The 19,547-nt window shown below is 45.4% G+C and overlaps 1 protein-coding gene across 2 annotated transcripts; it reads right to left on the bottom strand.

The window, feature by feature from the left end:
• Nucleotides 1-541: 541 nt before the first annotated feature.
• LOC116976301 lies at nt 542-13,983 on the bottom strand. Of its 2 annotated transcripts, XM_033026067.1 has the most exons (4): nt 13,825-13,983; nt 7,503-7,996; nt 6,413-6,514; nt 542-4,209 (listed from the first exon to the last, which is right to left on the bottom strand). In XM_033026067.1, exons 2-4 carry the CDS (start codon nt 7,987-7,989, stop codon nt 3,725-3,727), a joined length of 1,074 nt encoding a protein of 357 aa, XP_032881958.1. In that variant the 5' UTR covers nt 7,990-7,996; nt 13,825-13,983; the 3' UTR covers nt 542-3,724. The 2 variants fall into 2 exon arrangements, with proteins under 2 accessions (XP_032881958.1, XP_032881959.1); XM_033026068.1 differs by lacking the exon at nt 6,413-6,514 and having other exon boundaries at nt 13,825-13,981.
• Between the last annotated feature and the right edge of the window lie 5,564 nt (nt 13,984-19,547).

A 19,547-nucleotide genomic window follows, 5' to 3' on the forward strand; every position in this document is an offset into this window, starting at 1 on the left:
CCACTGGATACTCAGCCAGTACCAGCTTCTGTAGCCATAGCGTTTCTAATACAGGTTGAGTTGAGTGTCTGTTTAGTGGTGACCCTCCAGGGTTGATGATGCGGGACATGGTGATGGTGATGCTATTGAATGTCAAGGGTAGGTAGTCACAATCTCTCTCTAGAAGTGGTCATCGCCAATGCTTTTTTTGGTGAAAATGTTACTTGCCATCCATCAGCCCATGCCCGAATGTTGTCCAAAGCCTGGGCTACTTCATTTGCAGTTGATGTGTTGTCATTACAGCAGCCAATTTGTACTGCTCGATTCCACAGACAGAATCGAGATGTTAATTCAGTGGTGAATCTCCACTGGTACAGCTGGGGAACTCTTCCCTTCTTCATACGGGAGAGGCGACCTCTCTCGGGCTGATGAGCATGTGGCTGTGTTTGTACCATAGGGCAGCTTTGGGTAGCAGTGAGTCAGCCCGGGTCTCTGGGAGTGCAACTGGATTCCATCACTCACACACCATTCATCCATCGCCCAAACACATCACACAATGACAATTATTCCAGCATTCTTTATTGAACGTGTAACATAAGGTGCAGAAACTTTGTGCAATGAAAATCAAGCTCTTTTTCTACAAATAGGTGCAATGAAACAAATCAGTAATGAGTAAAATGTACACCAGTTATCGGAACATTACTATCCTCAGACTTTAAATCTCAGCCACAAAGTGTTTGGGATGTGTCCCTTGTTGTTAATTGTGAGGATAAGAATGGCACTGGTGGCCAGTAAGCCCCGATCAAACATTAAGCTGTTTGTGGTATCAGAGTCACTTGAACTAACTCAGCACATTTACCAGACTAACCTGTTAGCCCTGGGATTGTTGGTCTTTGACCAACACTAATGGCCGTTATTGGGGCAGGTTAGACTGTGACACATCGCTACTTAACACAAGTCAACAACATCAAGGTCAGGGAATAATTCTATAAAGATATAAAAGTTGTCATTTATGTTCAGTATCTCTTCAACTGGCTCATGTCTCCAACAACTGGCAACCAAGTATTGTAATAAAAATATAATTATTTTACAATCATTTTGAGTTTTGTATAGTCAACAACATAAACACCTTTCCCTCCACCAATCTTTGGTCATCACCGCTCCTGGCGATGTCAAAGTGAAACTCTCTCGTAGCGAGATTGGTCCACAAAACAGATCGAGAACCGCAGATCCTGTTTAACTTGGAATGTGCGGCCTCAAAAGACAACATAATTGAGCAAGTACAATTACAATTCAATATTTAACAATTAAAAATGAGATTTGCAGAAGCGAGTATCCAGTAATATTTGCCACCGAGCCACCTAAGGAAGATTTAAAAAAGCGCAAAGGAGGAAGTGGGGCGAGGGTGTGGGAGGATGCAGTCTGGGATGCAGGAATCAATGCTGGAACGTTGGCCCATTTATTGAGAGCTTCACTGAGTTCCTGCCATCTGCACCCATTTGGGGTCAAACTATGGACCTATCAGCCCGTAATCTCTGCTTAAAACAAGTACCTGAATTTTGATAGCAACCTGCCATGGGCTCAGGATATATGACACTCTTTGCACTTGGGAACATTCTGAATTGTGGTGTCTGTTAGACTGCAGGCAGCAGGAGAACTCCTGTGTACACAGCAAGTTCCCGCAATGTGGTATGCAGCAGGGGACATGGGATTCTCATGGTGGGGAGGACTGGGTGTGCCCTCCTGCACCTCAGGGTTCGCTGGGAAACTGGATTCACATTAGGCCCTCTGCCCTCCCACTGCTCCTGAGTTAAAGTGGATATGGGGTCCAAGGGGAAGGCATCAGACCGTGGATTCACCTGCCTGTGGTTATATGGTGCAGACACTGGTTTAATTTCTCATTACCATTCTAGTGGTCATGAATACATCAGGTGTGGCTGGAAGGAGGTAAAATCAGGGCAGTCACTGCGTGCTGTTCCATTAGACGGATGGCACATGGGGATTTATGTCAGTCCAGCACCCCTCCTTTCATACTCCCTAGACGCTGCAGATGGCAGGGCTAGGTTGGTGAATGAGTGGGTCAAGGTGATGGGAGCCCATAGTGCACCAAGCACTAGCAGCCAGACCAGGGATTAGAAGCTATCTCTGGCATAACAGGCCAGCAATACCCTTGCAATATTGAGAGGAATCTCCAAAGAATAGACCAAGTGCTGGTAAATGGGATTACTATAGATGGGTGTGTGATGGTCAGCATAGGCATGGTGGGCCGAAGGGCCTATTTCTGTGCTGTGTAATTCTACGGGCACGCAAAAATAATCCCAGGTCCCCGAGAGGAGGAATCATTGACAGCGAGATGAACATTGAAGGACGGGGAAGCTGCTTTTCATCACTCAATGGCTGTGGGTAGTGAAAGATGCAGGTCTCACCTTCGCCTGCTATAACCTGACACCGATAATTCAACTTCCCTGTCGTGACAAAGCTTTTCTCTCAGGCTGAAGCTTGACTAACCCTGAGATGATTCTGAAGAAGTTGGTGAAGGTTGGTGGGTGAACAAAGCTAACTGCAGATTTAATGGTGTACTTGGCTGCATTCAGCTTCTGGAGGCTCTACTGACTCAGTCTGAACTCTGGTAGGGTTGCCAACTTTCTCACTCCTAAATAAGGAACAAAAGGTCAAAATAAGGGACCGATTCCCAACGGCAATTCGTTGACCGACACAGCCATGGCTGGTTGAACGATGAGTTGGCCTGGGTGCTGGACTGCACACAAAGCCCACCCGGCGGGCCAGCTGAGGAGTTTTGGCCTGGGCACAGGGGCCGCGCAAAGTCCGGCACACCATCCAACTCATGAACTGAGGAGTGATGGTGTTGGCGGTAAGTGTAGGCGGCTGCTGATCGACGGGGCCATGGGTGAGGCGCTGCTGCTGCACTCCATGGGCTGCACTAAATCGGGACGGGTGAGGCAGGGCCGGACGGGCGCTCCGACCTGACAGTCCCCTCAACCCGAGTAGTAGCAGTCAAATACGGGACAAGGGCGGTCCCGTATGGGACAAACCAATTTAGCTCAATATATGGGATGTCCCGGCTAATACGGGACAGTTGGCAACCCTAAACTCTGCAGCCCATGCTGTAGCCAGGGACTTGCCTGGAAGACTGCAAAAACCCTGCAGTAGATGGACCTGGTTGCCTCAAGGCTATCTGCTCTGTTCTTGCAGCTATCTGCGGTGAGTGTGCACATGACATTGTCCCAATCAATTGCTTTAACACATCCAATGGAGTTTACCAACATTGAACAAGTCCATTTGGCCCACTGGATAGGTTCCAGCCTTTTGGAGCTCCAAATCATTTGATTATATTGAAAGTGGAGCGAGATAAATATTTTTAAGATTGAGGAATTGAGGGGTATGGGGAACTGGCACAGAATAATTGAGACCAGTACAAGTCAGCGGTAATTATATTGAAGATGGGGCAGGCTTGAGGGGCTGAGTGGCCTACTGCTGCTCTTATTTTCTTGTGTCCATACTGATCTATCCCACACCCTTAGTTCGTATTTCGCAGCCCTGAAAGATTTTCTCTTTTTCGCCAAATATTTATCGTTTGAAATTTAGTAAATTAGTTCCCTCAAACCTGACAGTGTGAGAATTGCTCCTGGTTTCTCCCCACTGGGACACACCACCTTTCTTATTCCACACCCATCGGTTGATGAAGAGTCAGCGGGCGGTGGTGGGATTGGCCCAAGCTGAGCTGTCAGATTCGCTTCCTGTCTATTTGATATTGGATTGCTCTCAGACCTGTGGCTACCTTCTGGACATCTACATTGCAGGTTAACAACTCATTGTGGGAGTTTGGCTGCTGGATGGCTATCAAAGTGTCCTCTATTGCCTCCTTGATGGGATCCAGGCTGTATATATCCTCACTGCTCTGATACAACACCTCCACAAGTCCTTGGAGACCATAGAGATAGTTGTAACAGAACTTAAGTTTGGTCTTGGTGTCATTCAGGGCCCCAACCACCATCTGCATTCTTTCCACCTCGATCTCTGTCTGGGCTAAGTTGTCCTTCAACATTTTGGTTTCCTTGCTATTCTCCAGGATCTGACTGTTGCCTTTCGTCATTTCCTCTTCCTTCTCCTTGACGGTGTCCTTGAGTTTGTACAACTGTTTCTCGACATCCCTCAACAGTTTCCTCGTGCTCTTCAGCTCTTTGTTGTAGTCGACTGTCATGGGGATCCCTGGAAGGAGAGAGGCAAGTCAGATCATGGTTGGTTATCGGTAAAGAAACACAAATTTCAGCCGTGTGTTTGTGACGTTTGCTGTGGGGGGTGTGATCCACAGGATAACCCAAATACTTTAACCTAGAAATTTAATTCACAGTGAGAATGATTCCGACTAGAATATCCTGAGCCTAATGCCTCTCGATCTCTTCTTTGCAAAATCTGTGTAACTCAGGAACCATAAATGAACTTTAGAGAACAGCACAGAGATTAATCATTCTGCCCACTACATCCACGGCAACCTTTTTGCACATCAAGGCTAATATAATTTACCCGTGTAAATGGTGAAAATGTTCCTTAAATCCCGTGATTGTATCTGATCCCACTGCTTCCTTTATGAGCAGATCCCAGATATCAAGCACTCTCCGTGTAAAAACCCCTACCCCTCAAACCCCCGCTAAACTCCTTCATCTCACCTTGAATCACTACTCCAGGAAAAATGATCCCAGCATTTCCAATCTATCCCCATAACTAAACTTCCATTCCAGGCAACATCCTGGTGGGATGTGTAGGAAGGAACTGCAGATGCTGGTTTGCACCGAAGACAGACACAAATTGCTGGAGTAACTCAGTGGGAAAGGCAGAATCTCTGGATAGAAGGAATGGGTGACGTTTTGGGTTGAGACCCTTCTTCAGATTGACAGTCAGGGGAGGGGGAGACACAGATATAAGGAAGTAAGGTGTGAAAATGAGACATCAAAGGTGATGAGAATCAAGGAAAATGTAGAATAGATAATTGTTAACTAGGGAAAGGTGACAACAAAGCATACAGAATTAAAATTTCATCAGAGGGACAGTCAGACTGGTTGGAAAACTAGGATGGGGAAGGGATGGAGAGAGAGGGAAAGCAAGGGTTACTTGAAGTTAGAGAAATCAATATTATACCTCTGGGACACCAAGCTGCCCAAGCGAAATACGAGGTGCTGTTCCTCCAATTTGTGCTAGGCGTCACTCTGACAATGGAGGATTGCCACCCCTCCTTGCCCTTGAGAAGGTGGCGATGAGCTACCATCTTAAACCATTGCAGAACTTGATTTTGTGCATCACTTTTTCGGGAAGAAATCCTGGATTTTGACCCTGTGATGGTGAGCGAACGACCATATATTTCCAAGTGATGATGGAGTAGTATTCAGAGGGCAACTTTCATGTAAAGGTGTTCAATGCTCTTGCGGAGCATGTCCTTCTAGCTGCTAGAGGTTTATGGGTTTGAGAAGTGATGCCTAAGGAGTCCCAGTGAGTTGCTGCAGTTCAACGTCAAGGGGTGATAGCTGGATTTCCTTTTGTTTGATATTGTCTGGCACTTGCATAGCACTAATGTTACTTGCCACCTACTAGCCCTAGACTGGATATTGTCCATGTCTTGCTTCATTTGGTTGTGGACTGCTTCGTTACCTGAGGAGTCGCAAATGGTAGATGGGACAGGAAGATCCCGGATGCACAGTTCTGCCTGACCTGCTGTGCGTTTCCAAAACTTGCTGTTTTTATTCCCAATTCCATCCTCCATAGTGTTTTTGACATTCAGGATACAAACACCCCTATGTCAAGATGTGTTGGAAGGAACTGCAGATGCTGGTTTACACTGAAGAGAGACACAAAATGCTGGAGTAACTCAGCAGATCAGGCAGCATCTCCGGGGAAAAGGAATAGGTGCCGTTTCAGGTCAAGACCCTTCTTCAGACTGAGAATCAGAGGAGAGGGAAACGAAAGGATGAAAAGGTTCAGCACAAATCTCCCCTGACTCTCAGTTTGAAGATGGGTCTCGACCCGAAACTTCACCTATTCCTTTTCTCCACAAATGCTGCCTGACCCACCGAGTTTCTCCAGTGTTCTATCTCATGTGTCAAGGTGGTCTGGCACAGGCAAAGCACCTAATTGTGTCTAAGGCTGGACTGGTGCAAGCACATACTTAGTAATTTGCCCAGTGTATAGTTAACTCCAATGTGCCCAAGAGTAATCAATATGATTAGTCACGTGTGGTCCTTTCAAGTTGGCCTGCTGCAGGTGAATGTTACACCCATGGAAAGCTGGCACACCGTGGACTAGTACAGGTGGAAACCAGGCCCCCTGTGCCCAAGGTCGTCTGCTACAGATAGACACGCAGCCCCATCCAACTCTTCTGCGGTTGGCGGGTGTCTTCTGTAGAAGACCCGCTATGTCCTACCTGTCGCTGTCGTTCTCAGCGGGTCCTGAGGAAACCTGTGCATTCTCCAGCTGGGGTCACTGGGTGAGTCTTCCACAACTACTTTCCCAGTGTTGTGGCCATCTGAGTGACAAACATTATCCATCAGACACTGAGAATGATCCACATCAAGAGCACAGGCACCCAGAGCCCAGAGGTTAGCTGGAGTGAAAAGCAAGATCCCAGAAGATGAAGCACCATTGCCCACACCAGCAGTAGCCAAGCTTCGCCTCTTGTTGGACTTCCTCCTTGCTCAAGGCTGAGATTTCATGCAGTTTAACCCCAAGGCCACCCCAGTGGAATAGGTTGATAGCCGAAACACCGGCAAAGCAATCTCACCAATGAATGAGGGAAATGGAACTAAAGTCAGCCAGGCCCACAGGCCTTTTCGCCCACAGTGATGTGATGTATTTGTGGCTTGTGTTTACTGCTGTAAAAAAATCCAGCAGACACTCACTGTGGCGCAGCGGTAGTGTTGCTGCCTTGCAGCGGTAGAGACCTGCGTACAATCCTGACTACGGATGCTTGTCTGTACAGAGTTTATACGTTCTACCCATGACCTGTGTGGGTTTTCTCTGGGTACGTGTTTGAAGGTTAATTGGCTTGGTATAATTGTCCCTAGATTGCTGGGATTGCTGGTCCATGCAGACAGGGTGGTCCGAAGGACCTGTTTCTGTGCTGTATCTCTAAACGAAATTAAACTAAACTAAATATAGATTCACAGCAAAATTCCACACACAGCCACATGGCAAGGACCAATTAATTTGTGTTGTAGAGAAAGCGGTTGATGTAAAGACGCGCATCTGCCACATTGTTGCTGGCTGAAAAAGCATGGTAGGACCTTCCTACATATGCCTGAGAGGAGCGCAGTCTGTGAAAGAAACTGCCTCCTCTGAAGCCCATCCATTTCTTTCAACCTCCTCCTTGGAAGGTCCCATGAGATATTTGCGAGAATAATGTGGACACAGCCTGCATACTTGCACGTTGCTTTGGACAGCCAGGACATTTACCTCACCTTACAACCCAATGGATCTGTGCGCCTGTATCAATCAGCAGGCTGAGCACCTCTTACCAACACAAGGAGCGAGCAGTATCAGGCCGATCCCCATGTCCCTGCCAGTTGTCTTCTCTCCTTTCCTCACTTCAGCGGCGTTCAGGGCGTTCTCTGTGTGCTGCAGGGACATTCTGGCGGCCTGAAGCTGGTCGCTGACCTGGAACCTCTGGTTCTCCAATAACATCATCTCGTACTTCTTGGCCTGCAGGCTCTCCTTCAGGTTTTTCCTTTTCAACTTGACCTTGTCGAAGTCCAGGGCCAGCTGCAGGGTGTCCTTCATCAGCGACTCAATAAAACTTCCGGCCGCATCCTCAGCTTTGGTCATCGCCTTGTGGGCAGTCTCCAGCACCGTCTTGATCTCGGTGCATTCCGACTCCTCCAGATCCCTGTACCCATAGGCATTGACGTAGTTGGCAAAGTTGAGGAGAGCGGAGAGTCCCCCTCGAAAATGGTGCAGGGTCACATCTTTAAACTTCTTCTCGTACAGTTCACACTCGTTGCTCATGGCTGCTCTGGAGAAGCAGAATAAAGCAAAAGATTTGTCAGTGTTAGAGTGGTAGATTACATCACTTTCTCCCAGTTCTGTCAATTTCACCATTAAAGAATTTACTACTTGCATCTCACAAATCCAATCAAATGCCTCTAATGGGCCTGAATCCTTTTATATTCAGCCTTCCTGTAACATGGGAAATCAGATCAGAATGGTTGAATAATGACCAAAGATCCTCTCCGCTCTCTATGATCTTTGGTAATGACATTTTGCTTTTAAAGATAGAGACTTTGGAGATATTTGTAAGTTATTCTAAATCCCATTACATCAGCTGATGGGCTGATAAATTGCCCAGAGTCCTGCCTTCGGCCCCACTCCTCCATCAGCAACAGCCAGACATCCAATTGGCCCACGATTAATAGGCACTCTCGAACCCTCGAGCTCTACCTTGCTTATCCTGTATCTAGAATGTTTTTCATCCACCCACCAAACCGATGACACTGATATGTGACTAATCCTCTAATCCCGACATCCTGCTGTTGGCCAAAGACCCTGGGAGATGGGGCCTCTAACCGTATCCAATCAGCCCAGGATCTCAGTTCCATTTGGTATTATATCAGCATCCAGAATGGCATTGAATGACATGGAATATCACAGAATGATATGAAATAACATGGACTGGATTGGAATAACACAGAATGGCATGGAGTAGCAAAGAATACACAGAATGGCAGAGAATGGCATAGATTAACTTGGAATAACATGAAATGGCATGGAATTATATGGAATGGCATTTAAAAGCTTTTAGATTGGCATGTGGAAATGCAGGGATTAGAGGGATATGGATCATGTACGGCTAGGCAGATTAGATCATTTTAACTTGCCATCAGGATCGGCAAATTAACCTTTTCAGAATCCTGCACCAGCAATCCAAGTCTCTTTGTACCTCTGATTTCTGAATCTTCTCCCACATACTTTGCTACACTGTATTCCATCTGCCACTTCTTTGCCCACTCTTCAATCTATCCAAAGTCCTTCTACAGACTCCCTGCTTCCACCAAACTACCTGCCCCACTGCCTATCTTAGTATCATCTGCAAATTTGGCCACAATGCCATCAGTTCCAACCTCCAAATCATTGATATACAACATGGAGAGTAGCAGCCCCAACGCCGACCCCCTGCGGATCACCATTAGATACTGGGAAAAGTATCCAACCAGAAAATCCCCTTATAATCCTTCCCTTTGCCTTCTGCCATTTAGCCAATCTTTGATCCATGCTAGTATCTTCCCTCTAATACCATGGGGTCTCATCTTGTTTAGCAGTCTCTGTGTCTTTCTCTGCAAGAGTGCAACCTCTGCTGAGAAGGTCAATCACTACATCCATCAGTCCTGCCTTGTGCTGCATGAAACATCTCTACATCAGATCCGGTCCCCAGCCCAACCACACAGTCCTTCAGTGAAACACCTTGCCTGCACCTTCAATGCAGCAGGAGTGAGTTTCACGTTCTCCCTGTTCTCTTCTGAAGTAGTTTTTCCTGAATTTCTATTTACACTTTGGAGAGGTGAGTGGTCTTAGACCCTTAAGTGGAAGCCACTCGGAGGAACGACAGGTGGGATGTGTGTGGGGGGAAGCAGGAAAAGTTCAAACCATCCATGGAACAAACAAGGGTTCCTTGCTAGCAGGAGGGAGAATAGCACAAAGAACTCTTTTAAAGGCGGAGCATAAATCAAATAACTTTAGCATCGACAAAAGAAAGTGTTGCATGGAGTGGAGCGTGCAGTACCAAAGCTGTCCACTTGGTTCTGACTTTCACCGGCGCTGCGTCTCACAGCCAGATATTGGCTCTTGCAATGCAGAGCTCCGCCACAGCGCCACTGTGAAACTGATGTGCAAAGCGTATCAGCAGCAGCAGCACCGCCCGCAAGAGCTGACGGCAGCAATTCCATGGCCTGTACTGCACTTATGTAACATCAAACTCTGATTATTTACAGCCCACGTCTGCCATTTCACGCGCTTGTGCTTTGGCAGAGGAAATAATTTAACAAACTCAGAGAGGTAAAATGCCCACTTAACAGAGTTTGATTAGACAAGCCTCCCATAACTCCCTACCCCCCCCCCCCCCACCACCCCAACTCCCTCTCATTTCCCTTCCACCCACTCCCATTTTTACTCTGTCTCCTTCCCTATTGATCCTACTTTTCCACACTTTCCTTTTCTCACTCCCCCTCCATTCCCCTCTTTCTTGGCACTATCCCCCTCCTTCCTTTCTTTTGGCCATCTCTCCCCTTCCTTGTTTGTATATCTATCTTATTTCACTCTTTTTTATTTTCTTTCCTCCTTCTCTCCATCATTTTATTCCACCTCTTTCACACTCTCCCTTTCATTCTCCAACCCACAATCACCACCACACTTCTTTCCTATTCCCTCCCTCCTTGACATTTATCTCTCTTGGCCCTTTGCATCTCTCTCACTCCTTCCTTTCCTGGCCATCCTACCACTTGTACTCCCCAATCTCCTGTTTTTCCTTTCCTTCCCTCTCCCATCTCTCCTTCACCTCACTCTACTCCCTCAAGCTTCCATTTCCTTTTTATTTTTCTTAACCCTTCTTTCTCTATCCTTCCCCTCCTCTCACACACTTTCACATCTTTTGCTACACATTTTTTGGTCCCCTTTCCTTACCTTGGCATCCTTTATGCTCCCTATCTTGCTTCCTCCTCTCTTCCTTTCTTCTCCATCCTCTCCTGAACCCTCCTCCTTCTCTCTCCAGCTCTCTCCATCCACTCCCCTCGCTCTCTGCCCCCTCTGTCACTCCCACCTCTCACCTCACATTCTCCCACTCTCCCTCACACTCTCCAGCCTTTCTCTTTTGATCTGTCAATCTCCCTCTCTCTCCATCCTCTCCCTCTCTCTTACTCCTCTCCCTTTCTCTCGTCCCTAACCCTTTGCGTTCTTTCTCCTCGTTTCTCCATTTCCCTTTCCCATTCTTTCATCCTTCTCCCAACTCTTTCTCAGCGTCTCGATCACTCTTTCCCTCTCATTTCCTCTTTCTCCCGCCCTTCCCGCCCTTCCCTCTCTTCTCCCCACTCTTTCTCTCTCCATTTCTCTCTCCCATTTTTCTCGCCTCCCTCTATCTATCCCTCCCTTTAACACCCATTCCTCCCTCTCTTTCCCTTCTCACTCTCTTCTCTCCCTGTTTCATCCATCTTTTCATGCCCCTCTCTCTTTCTCTCAACTCTCCCTATCTTTCTCACATCCTATCTCTACCATCTCAATCCCACCACCCCTCCCTCTCTCCATCCTCTCCTTTTTGCCCCTTCCCCTCCATACCCCCTCTTCCATCCCTCTCACTCTCCCTATCGTTCCTCCACTCCTCTTTCTTTAACACTCTCTCCTCAATGTCTCCCATCCTCTTTCACCCTCTCACCCCATTCTCCCTTTCTTCTCTCTTTGCCTCCCTCGCTTTCTCTTCCCTTCCCCTGTGCCTTTTTTCTCTCCCTTCATCTCTCCCATTTTTAACACCTTATTCTCTCTCCCTTTCTCTTTCTTTCTCCCCTTCCTCTCTCTCCCCTTCCTCTCTCTCCCCCCTCTCTCCATTTCCATCTCTCATCCCACTCCCCTCCCCATTTCTCTCGCTCCTTCCTAATCCTCTCTGCCCTATCTCTATCACCCCCTACCCTCTCCCTCTCTTCCCTTCTCTCCCAACTCTAACCCCTTCTCCTCACCCTCTCTCCCTCTATTCCCATTTTCCTGCCTCCTCTTTCCCCTGCCTCTCTTTCCTTGCTCCTTGCCACCTTTCTCTGCATCCTAACTCCCTTTCTCCCACTTCCCCCTCTCCTCTAACACTTCTCTCTCTTGTTTTCTCCCTTCTCTCATCCTACCTCTATCTCATTCTGCCTGCTCTCTCTCTCACACTTCTCCCATCTTTCTTTCTCCCATCTCTATCACCCTTCTCTCTCCCCACTTCTATCTTTTTCATCCTTTTTTTATTTCTCCCCTCTCAAAACTCTCTCTCTCTTCTCTCCATCTCTCTCCATCATTTTCTCTCTCTCACTAACTCCCCTCTCTCACTACCTGTGTCTACCCTTGCTATCTCTTTCCCCTTCCCCCTTTCTCCTCATCACCTCTCCCTCCTTGCCCCTTTCTCTTCCACCCTCCCCCACTCTCTCTCCTATCCTCCTGTCTCTCTTCCCCTCTACCCCCCATCTGTCTCTCTCTCCTCTTTCTTTTACCCCCCCTCCTCTCTCCATACTTCTCCCCCTCCCCACACTGTCCCTCACATGCACACACTTTGTTTACATTCCAGATTTGTTTTAATGCTTGAAATTTTGAAAGAATCCCACTTTTCACATTTGTCACATTCAAAATAACTCTTCCTTGCCTGGAAGGAATCCCCATTCCCAAATACTCTGTTAAAACCCAGGATTCTCTCTCTGTCTGTCTGCCTGTGTCTCTTTCTGTCTCAGGAAACTGCCCCACCCAGGTGCCATTTTGTGTGTCTCCAGAACTTCGAGCAGTTGAACTTGCTCTCACTAATAAAGGGCTTACTGACAAGGTCTCTCTGTCTCAGCAACGGGTCTGTGAAAGTTCTCCCCAAAATAGAAAGACGTGGGCTGATTCTACTTTTCAATAAAGATGCCATTGATTTTTTTTCTCTCTTTACAAGTCAGACATTTTCTTTTGACTCTGAGCCTCTTTTGTCTCTTTTTGTTTTTGAACTTAAAGAGAATAAAACTTCCTGCCTGGGATTTTCCTTTCATATAAAAGATTCTCTTTGGTGCTGAATACCCATTTGTTCTTCTCAAATTACCGTTCGGATGTAAATTCTACATAAAACTCTTTATGAAACAAACTTGTTTGATCATTTTGTCACAAATAAATTTACTTTCAAGATATTTTCTCCCTTTCTGACTGCATTAAACGAAAGCCTAACAATTCTCGTGTAGAAAATACAAATTTGCAGGTAAATCCCTATCAATATTAGATGTTTTTTATTTTAAGAGAAACAACGATTTTATTTCGTCTCTGAAGGGCAACTGAGTGAATTAATGTCCTCCTTTGCAAATGTAAAACTTTTCTCTCTCTCTACAGGAGACATGTCAGTCCCTCTGAAATGAAGGGACAAAGCTCCCACTGAGGAATAAATGGGAAAGACATTTCTTTCTTAGAAGCCTTGACACAGATTTAATGTCAAAAGCAAGAGGGAACTTTGCTAAGTAAAATGTAACTCCTAGTTCTAAGAGTCTAACACACACACACATACACACACACACACATTGACATCTATACACACACAGACACACAGAGGCATACATAAATGTACACTTATACATACAAAGTCATGTACAAATGCTAATATTCAAAGCCCTAGTATTAATAAGATCTCTCTGCTATTGAAATCCAACTTCCTGCACTGTAGTGCGACAGAGTCAGGAGATTGGAAAGAGTGCGGGCGCGGTCAGTATCAGCAGGCACTATTGCGGGCCACGAGGCTGAATCCACCCTAACTTCTCGACGCACAGAAATGGACCAAATCAACCGACGATATCTTCCCAACCCCTGGATCGCGAACAAGCTCGACACGAATCCCGGTTCAAACCCCTCAAATCTGTCTCCACCTCAGCAGCTAATGTTTACAAGCCCCCACACCCACTGTACACAACAATATTATCGAGGATCGATTATCTGGCTCTTAGCACGTGCGGAGAATGTCAATCCCATGCTGTCCACTTCAAAAAAGCCTCTTTGGGAAGTAAAGCCAGCAAGAAACATAGCTCCAAACACAAAGGGATGAAGCCTCCAGCACACCCAGCCAAAACAGTTCACAATAACCCCAAAAATCCTACTCACTGTTCAGTCCTGCTAGGATGCCCTTTAATTAAAATTCACTTTCTCCTCCAGTGCAGGGTGGTCTCTAGGCTGCCAGAGAAAGCATAGATCCAAATGGTGGATGGAGGACGACTCAGTAACTTCAACCCCACAGCCAGTAACTAACAGCAAAATCTGTGCTGTAGCTGCTTTTATACCAGCCTTAGTGATGGGAGGGGCATATCTCTAACAGGCAAGTGGATGGAGAAACATTAATGTATTTAAGTCCATCCCTCCACCTACAAGTTCTTCAGATTGATTCCTACCCAAGGATGCTGGGCACAAAGGGCTTGATGGAAGGTTCCATTGAGCCAGTGCAATAGGGACCATCCAGAGCCTTTCCTCAGAGCCCCCTCATTCCGGTGACAGAGACAGGCACTCTCCCATTCATCCCCTACAACTTGCATTCTCAATATCACCGCAGTTGCAAGCGATGGAGAATTGTGCCATTCAGTTAGGATTATCCGACCTTATCAGCTGACAACAGCTTCGGATTCTGTTTAATGATGTGAAGCTGCTTATCTCTTCAACGAAAGAAAATGTATAATGAGTTTCGGGAAGACGCCGTTCCAATCTGCAATTTAACACACCATTGGTGATGGAGAATTGAAGTGATTGGAGCAGAGAATGGTGCAGTGGAGGTGCAGAGGCAGCAGAGATTGGTGAATGTGAATATTACGACATCGCGTCTTGCTGCTGGTTTAAAAAAAAGACCAATCGACTGAATCCACATTAATGTGAAGAGCAAAGATGCTGATGTATAAATTTGCAGTCTCGGTTTATTACCAGCTTGAAGAAATTGGCATTCAATTGCAACGATTCAAAGATTCCAAAGAAACAAGAGTACTAAAGGTCTTGGTGAGATCAAAATGCTTCGGAACTGATCAAGGGGTAATGTTCATCCAATCGCCGTGAATAGGATATTTGCAGAAATTTTCCATCAGCCAACAGGATTGGACCATTGATCTTCTAAAGCCATTTCCGTCAACAGACCCACACCAGGTCTGTGACTGAACTCCAAGTCCCATCTTTATCACATAATCTAGTGATATTTCTGGTGAATGGAAGTCTCAGACCTAAGATCAACAATTGCCCTCCCTTAAGCCTGTGTTCCACATTGCCCTCTCCCACAGTGGGTTGGAATGCTTCCAGTCTTCACTTCTGAAAGCTTGCTTCTGATCTCTAGGCTTAGTCCTGCTTTCCACTGAGCAGTGTGAATAGTTTTTTTCTGTTGACCGCCCGGAACTCAATGGCAATGTCTTTCCACCATCGCTCTACAAACAGCCCATCATGACGCACAGATTGCTGGCATGGATGTAACTCGGTCAAAGTAAAGGTGTAATAATCTAAAGCCTACATCCCCAACTTTCTTGTACAATGTAAAGAGCAACACTCCCCCCCATATCCCCCAGACAATGTTTCAAAGGACTCCGATTACTTTTGCCATTCTTACCCTCGCAATAAGAAGGTAATGATCTACATGCTAACACTGCTGTCAAAAGTGCTTTAAATTGGATAAATGGCAGCTACATCACCAACAGCAGTCTGTTCCAACACTGAGCCCTCAGGATATGTGTTAGATTACAAAATGCAAACACCTGGTGAGCCAGGAGAGTTTTACACTGGTGTGCAAGTTTCACGCAATCCAGAGGGCAGCTCTCGCTCTCATTCCTTATTTTGCGATTCGTTAGAACGCTCAGCTCGTGATTTCCAAGTTCTTCACCAAACCAAGCAATTTTATCACTGCCACTGTCACATCTCCGATGTAACCTTCAAATTCCCAGTGGCATCCACCTGCAGGGTCCTCCTAACCAAAAGCAAATCTTAGTGGAGTTACAATGTTAAGGGTTAACCCTGCTTCTCCTGCGTAACTCTCAGGGAAAACCTTGGGATTTCTCAGCTGTATCTCTGCCCAAAAGAATCCATCTGTGGAATGGTGGGGGGAGGGGGGAGTGGGGGGGAGGGGAGGGGAGGGGGGAAGGGGGGGAGGGGGGAGGGAGGATGGGGGGGGGGGGTGGGGAGGTGGGGGCTCTAAGATTACCTGTGGTCTTTAACTTTGACTATTTCAATTGGTCTGTTCCTACACCTCGTTGTTGGAGGTTGGCACCATTATGTCATGTACCCGGCCAGTGCTAGAGTCAGAGGCCAATCAGCCTGGGTATCAGGCTAGTGGGGAGCATCTAAAGTGAGCATAACTGGGTCTAGGTCCCATCTTGAAGATGGATCCATGCAGATTCATTTGTGGTACTGGGACCAAGAGGTCTTTAATTTGCAAACAAGTTACCTGAACCAGTGACATGGGGGCCACAAGAAAATTGGCAAAGCATTGGGGAGAGGATGGAATTGAGACATGACTGTGATACAGACCATGTGCATGCATAGTTTAGACTGGCACCTTGGTCTGCACTACCATGATGGGCTGAGAAGTCTGTTCCTGGTCTGTATTGTTCTTTGTTCTATGAATACTAAGCATAAAGTTGACAGTGAACCAGACAGAGTGTGAAACAGGTGCCTCACATTCCATCTACGAAGGTTTATATCATTATGATTTATTATGAACTTATGAACTTTCATGGGATGATTTATTTTCTGGTCATGAGCAGTGATACAGGAATTCATAAGATCATAAGTTATAGAATTAGGCAATTTGGCCTAGCAATTCTACTCCCCCATTCAATCATGGCTGATCTAGCTTTTTCTCTCAATCCCATTCTCTTGCCTTCTCCCCATAATCCCTGATACCCGTACAAATCAAGAATCTGTCAATCTCTGCCGTAAAAACATAATTGATGCCAGTGTACAATCTATCCACAAATTCCAACAATGGCTTGGGTGAGAGGACCAAGAATCCCAATCCAAGACTGCTGAAAGTGTCAAGCTTGGTAGCTTGTGGGTTACATATATACAATAATATACAATAAACAACAATACAATCAATTATCAGATACCAATAAAAGAAAGAGAAAGAGAGAAAGAGGCAAGAAGAAGTTAGAACTATTTAGCATTCTATTCCATCTTGGCCATCCCAAAGCAGTTAATTAACTCGGAATTATTGTTACCACCATAATATAGAGAAAGCAGCTGTCAAATTGGTTCGGAGATCCCCAAGGCAGAGATGGGCTATCTAAGTGTTGGCTGATGGTTAACAATAGCCAAGACCCCTGGGATGACTCACATTTTCCTTTAAATGATGCTGTGGGATCTTCCATGTCCCCTTTAGAAGGTCATGTGGGGTTTGCTGCAGGTGGGGTCCTCTGTTCCATTCCATCAAATCCAACTGTGTAGCACTCCCTCTGCACCGTGATGACAAGCCTGGTTTACACCAGAATAGGTCATCCACCCAAAACCTGCAGAGCCAAGTGGATGTGCTAACCCCTAAACCGCAGGTGATAATACTTCTGGAGTCAGTGACTGCTCTCACGTCATGACAATCCTGGTCCGATCAGAGCAATTTGTTGACAACTGTTTGTGTTCAGTTTAAGGTGGAGCCTTATCCTCGCTAGTTCCCGACCTTGGACATTGTGACTAAAATGGGGCAACTCTTGGGTGGGGAAGGAAAGAGAAAATGGAAACAAAGGAAATGCAGCAGAGATTCTCATGGGGTTACATTATGAGTTGAGATTAAATAAACCAGGGGTATTAGCATAGTTTGGATACTGCACCATTTTACAAGTTGAAAGACAATTTGTAAAAGGAAAAGAACAGAAAGATGTCGAGCCACGATCCTTCAACATAAAAGTTTTAACAGATGGATTTAGTGGAGCATGTAAAACAGATCAGGTCAACTTTTTCTTCTAGGAAACTAAGATATGCTGGGATGGAAATGAAGGGAAAAGAAAGACCCTGGTCTCAGTACTTACAGGGAAGTAAGACCATCAATTAAGTTAAGTGGATTCCACAGTAGAAGTGTGATTTAGCCGAAGGAACTGTCTAAAGAGGACACATTAAATCAAGAAAGAGTTCGCTGGGATGTATCCTTGTTTTGTGATTGCTTTGCTAAGGCAATTAAGACAACAGTATCTGAAGATACTGACAGTATATCAAGAGTTGGTAGATAAAAGATAAAAATCAGAAAGCTATCAAGAGTTCTTCAAAGTGAAATTAGGTTCGCTTGTGATTATTGTATTGCTTTTATTACAATATTATATCCTGATTGCCCTACATTGCAGCCACTGTCTGGAGCTTATAGGCAACTCCTATCAGTGTTCTCTGCCCCTTACTGCAACTTATTTCCACAACTGATTGGATTGCTTTTGATTTTTTGAGCTCTCATCCATTCTCTTTATTGCCTTTAACTTACTTCTTAGATCAGACCCATTTATTTCTATTTCTGACATTATTTCACCTACCATTCCAAATGGTGTGTGAATTTAGATAGGAAGATTTTAGTTTAGCCTGGGCAACATTTTACCCTGTGTAGAAAAAAACGACAGATGCTGGTACATACCGAAGATAGACACAAAGTGATTGAGTAACTCAGCAGGTCAGGTAGCATCTCTGGAGAAAGAGGATGTGTGATGTTTTGGGTCAAGACCTTTCTTCTGACCCTTTTTACCCTGCGATGGGTTGGTTTCTTTTTGACAGTTTCCGGTTATCATTACCCGTTAGATCAGTTGCTAACAACACAGAGCTACAGTTTGCAATTTTGTATACATGGGCAGTTTACTGTGGCATACTCTCCATTCTCAAAATAATGCAAGCACAATACAATTCACAGGCGATGCGACAGTAAACTGCCCGTTCAAACATTGCCTCAACTGCACCAAGCTAAAATCATGTTGTTAGCAACCTGTCCAGTCAAATTCGCTCACTCTTCTTGTGGTCTGATAAGGAAAGAGAAAGAATAAGAAGCGTGGAAATGAATCAGTTCTCAAAACATAAATAAATGATTGTTAAAGTGCAAAGGATCTGCTGAAACATGAATAAGTGATTAGACCAGTGTAGAAAACATCAGTTGCAAAATAATCTGCGGATTACCACTAATTGCAAAATATCATGAAACAATTTTCCTTCTTATCATTTGTGAGCTAACGTGTTTTCAAAACATTATTGTTTCCTTTTGTTTTATTCCTGTTACTTTCTCAGCACATCCCCAGTTCCAATTAACGAATTAATTAATTAATTAATTGAAGTATTGTCACAGTCACAAGTGCAAACGATATAGAAGTGTGTAAATGCACACCTCCAGATTCAAGGACAGTTCCTCTCCCAGTTGTTACCGTCCTGAACTGAACCATCCAACCAACAACTAAAGAGCAGTCCTGAGATACTATCTACCTCATTGGAGATCCTCTTTGATCGGACTTTACTGGACTTTATCTTGCACCAAACGGTATTCATGTTATTCCCTTTATCGCGTATCTGTACACTATGGATTACCCGATTGTAATCATATATTGTCTTTCCGCTGACAATAAACTTAAACTAAACAGTTCACAATGCAACCACGACAAAGGTCAATCTGTGAATAGATGGATCCCTGTCTCGGTACTAGGAATATGTTTATACTTAACACCTTGCATTCATCTAGTACCTCAGGCCTCCTTGTTACTGTATTATTGCACAGCTCACAATTATCTCACAATCACCAATAAACCTTTCAGTGGTGAGCCACCAGTTTGACCCTTGTTTTGGAGGGAATTCTAAGAATTAGATCCAGTGATGAGAAACGGTAAGTGATAAATTTCAAATCAAGATGGTGTGTG

This window comes from Amblyraja radiata, chromosome 8 (assembly GCF_010909765.2).
Source record: "Amblyraja radiata isolate CabotCenter1 chromosome 8, sAmbRad1.1.pri, whole genome shotgun sequence".
Lineage (NCBI taxonomy): Eukaryota > Metazoa > Chordata > Chondrichthyes > Rajiformes > Rajidae > Amblyraja > Amblyraja radiata.

Coding starts and splice junctions, on each gene's coding strand:
- LOC116976301 (XM_033026067.1), bottom strand. CDS start 7,989: ATGAGCAACGAGTGTGAACTGTACGAGAAGAAGTTTAAAGATGTGACC. Junction 6,515..7,502: donor ACTGCTCGCTCCTTGTGTTG/GTAAGAGGTGCT, acceptor TTTGTCACTCAG/ATGGCCACAACACTGGGAAA. Junction 4,210..6,412: donor GCTGAGAACGACAGCGACAG/GTAGGACATAGC, acceptor CTCTCCTTCCAG/GGATCCCCATGACAGTCGAC.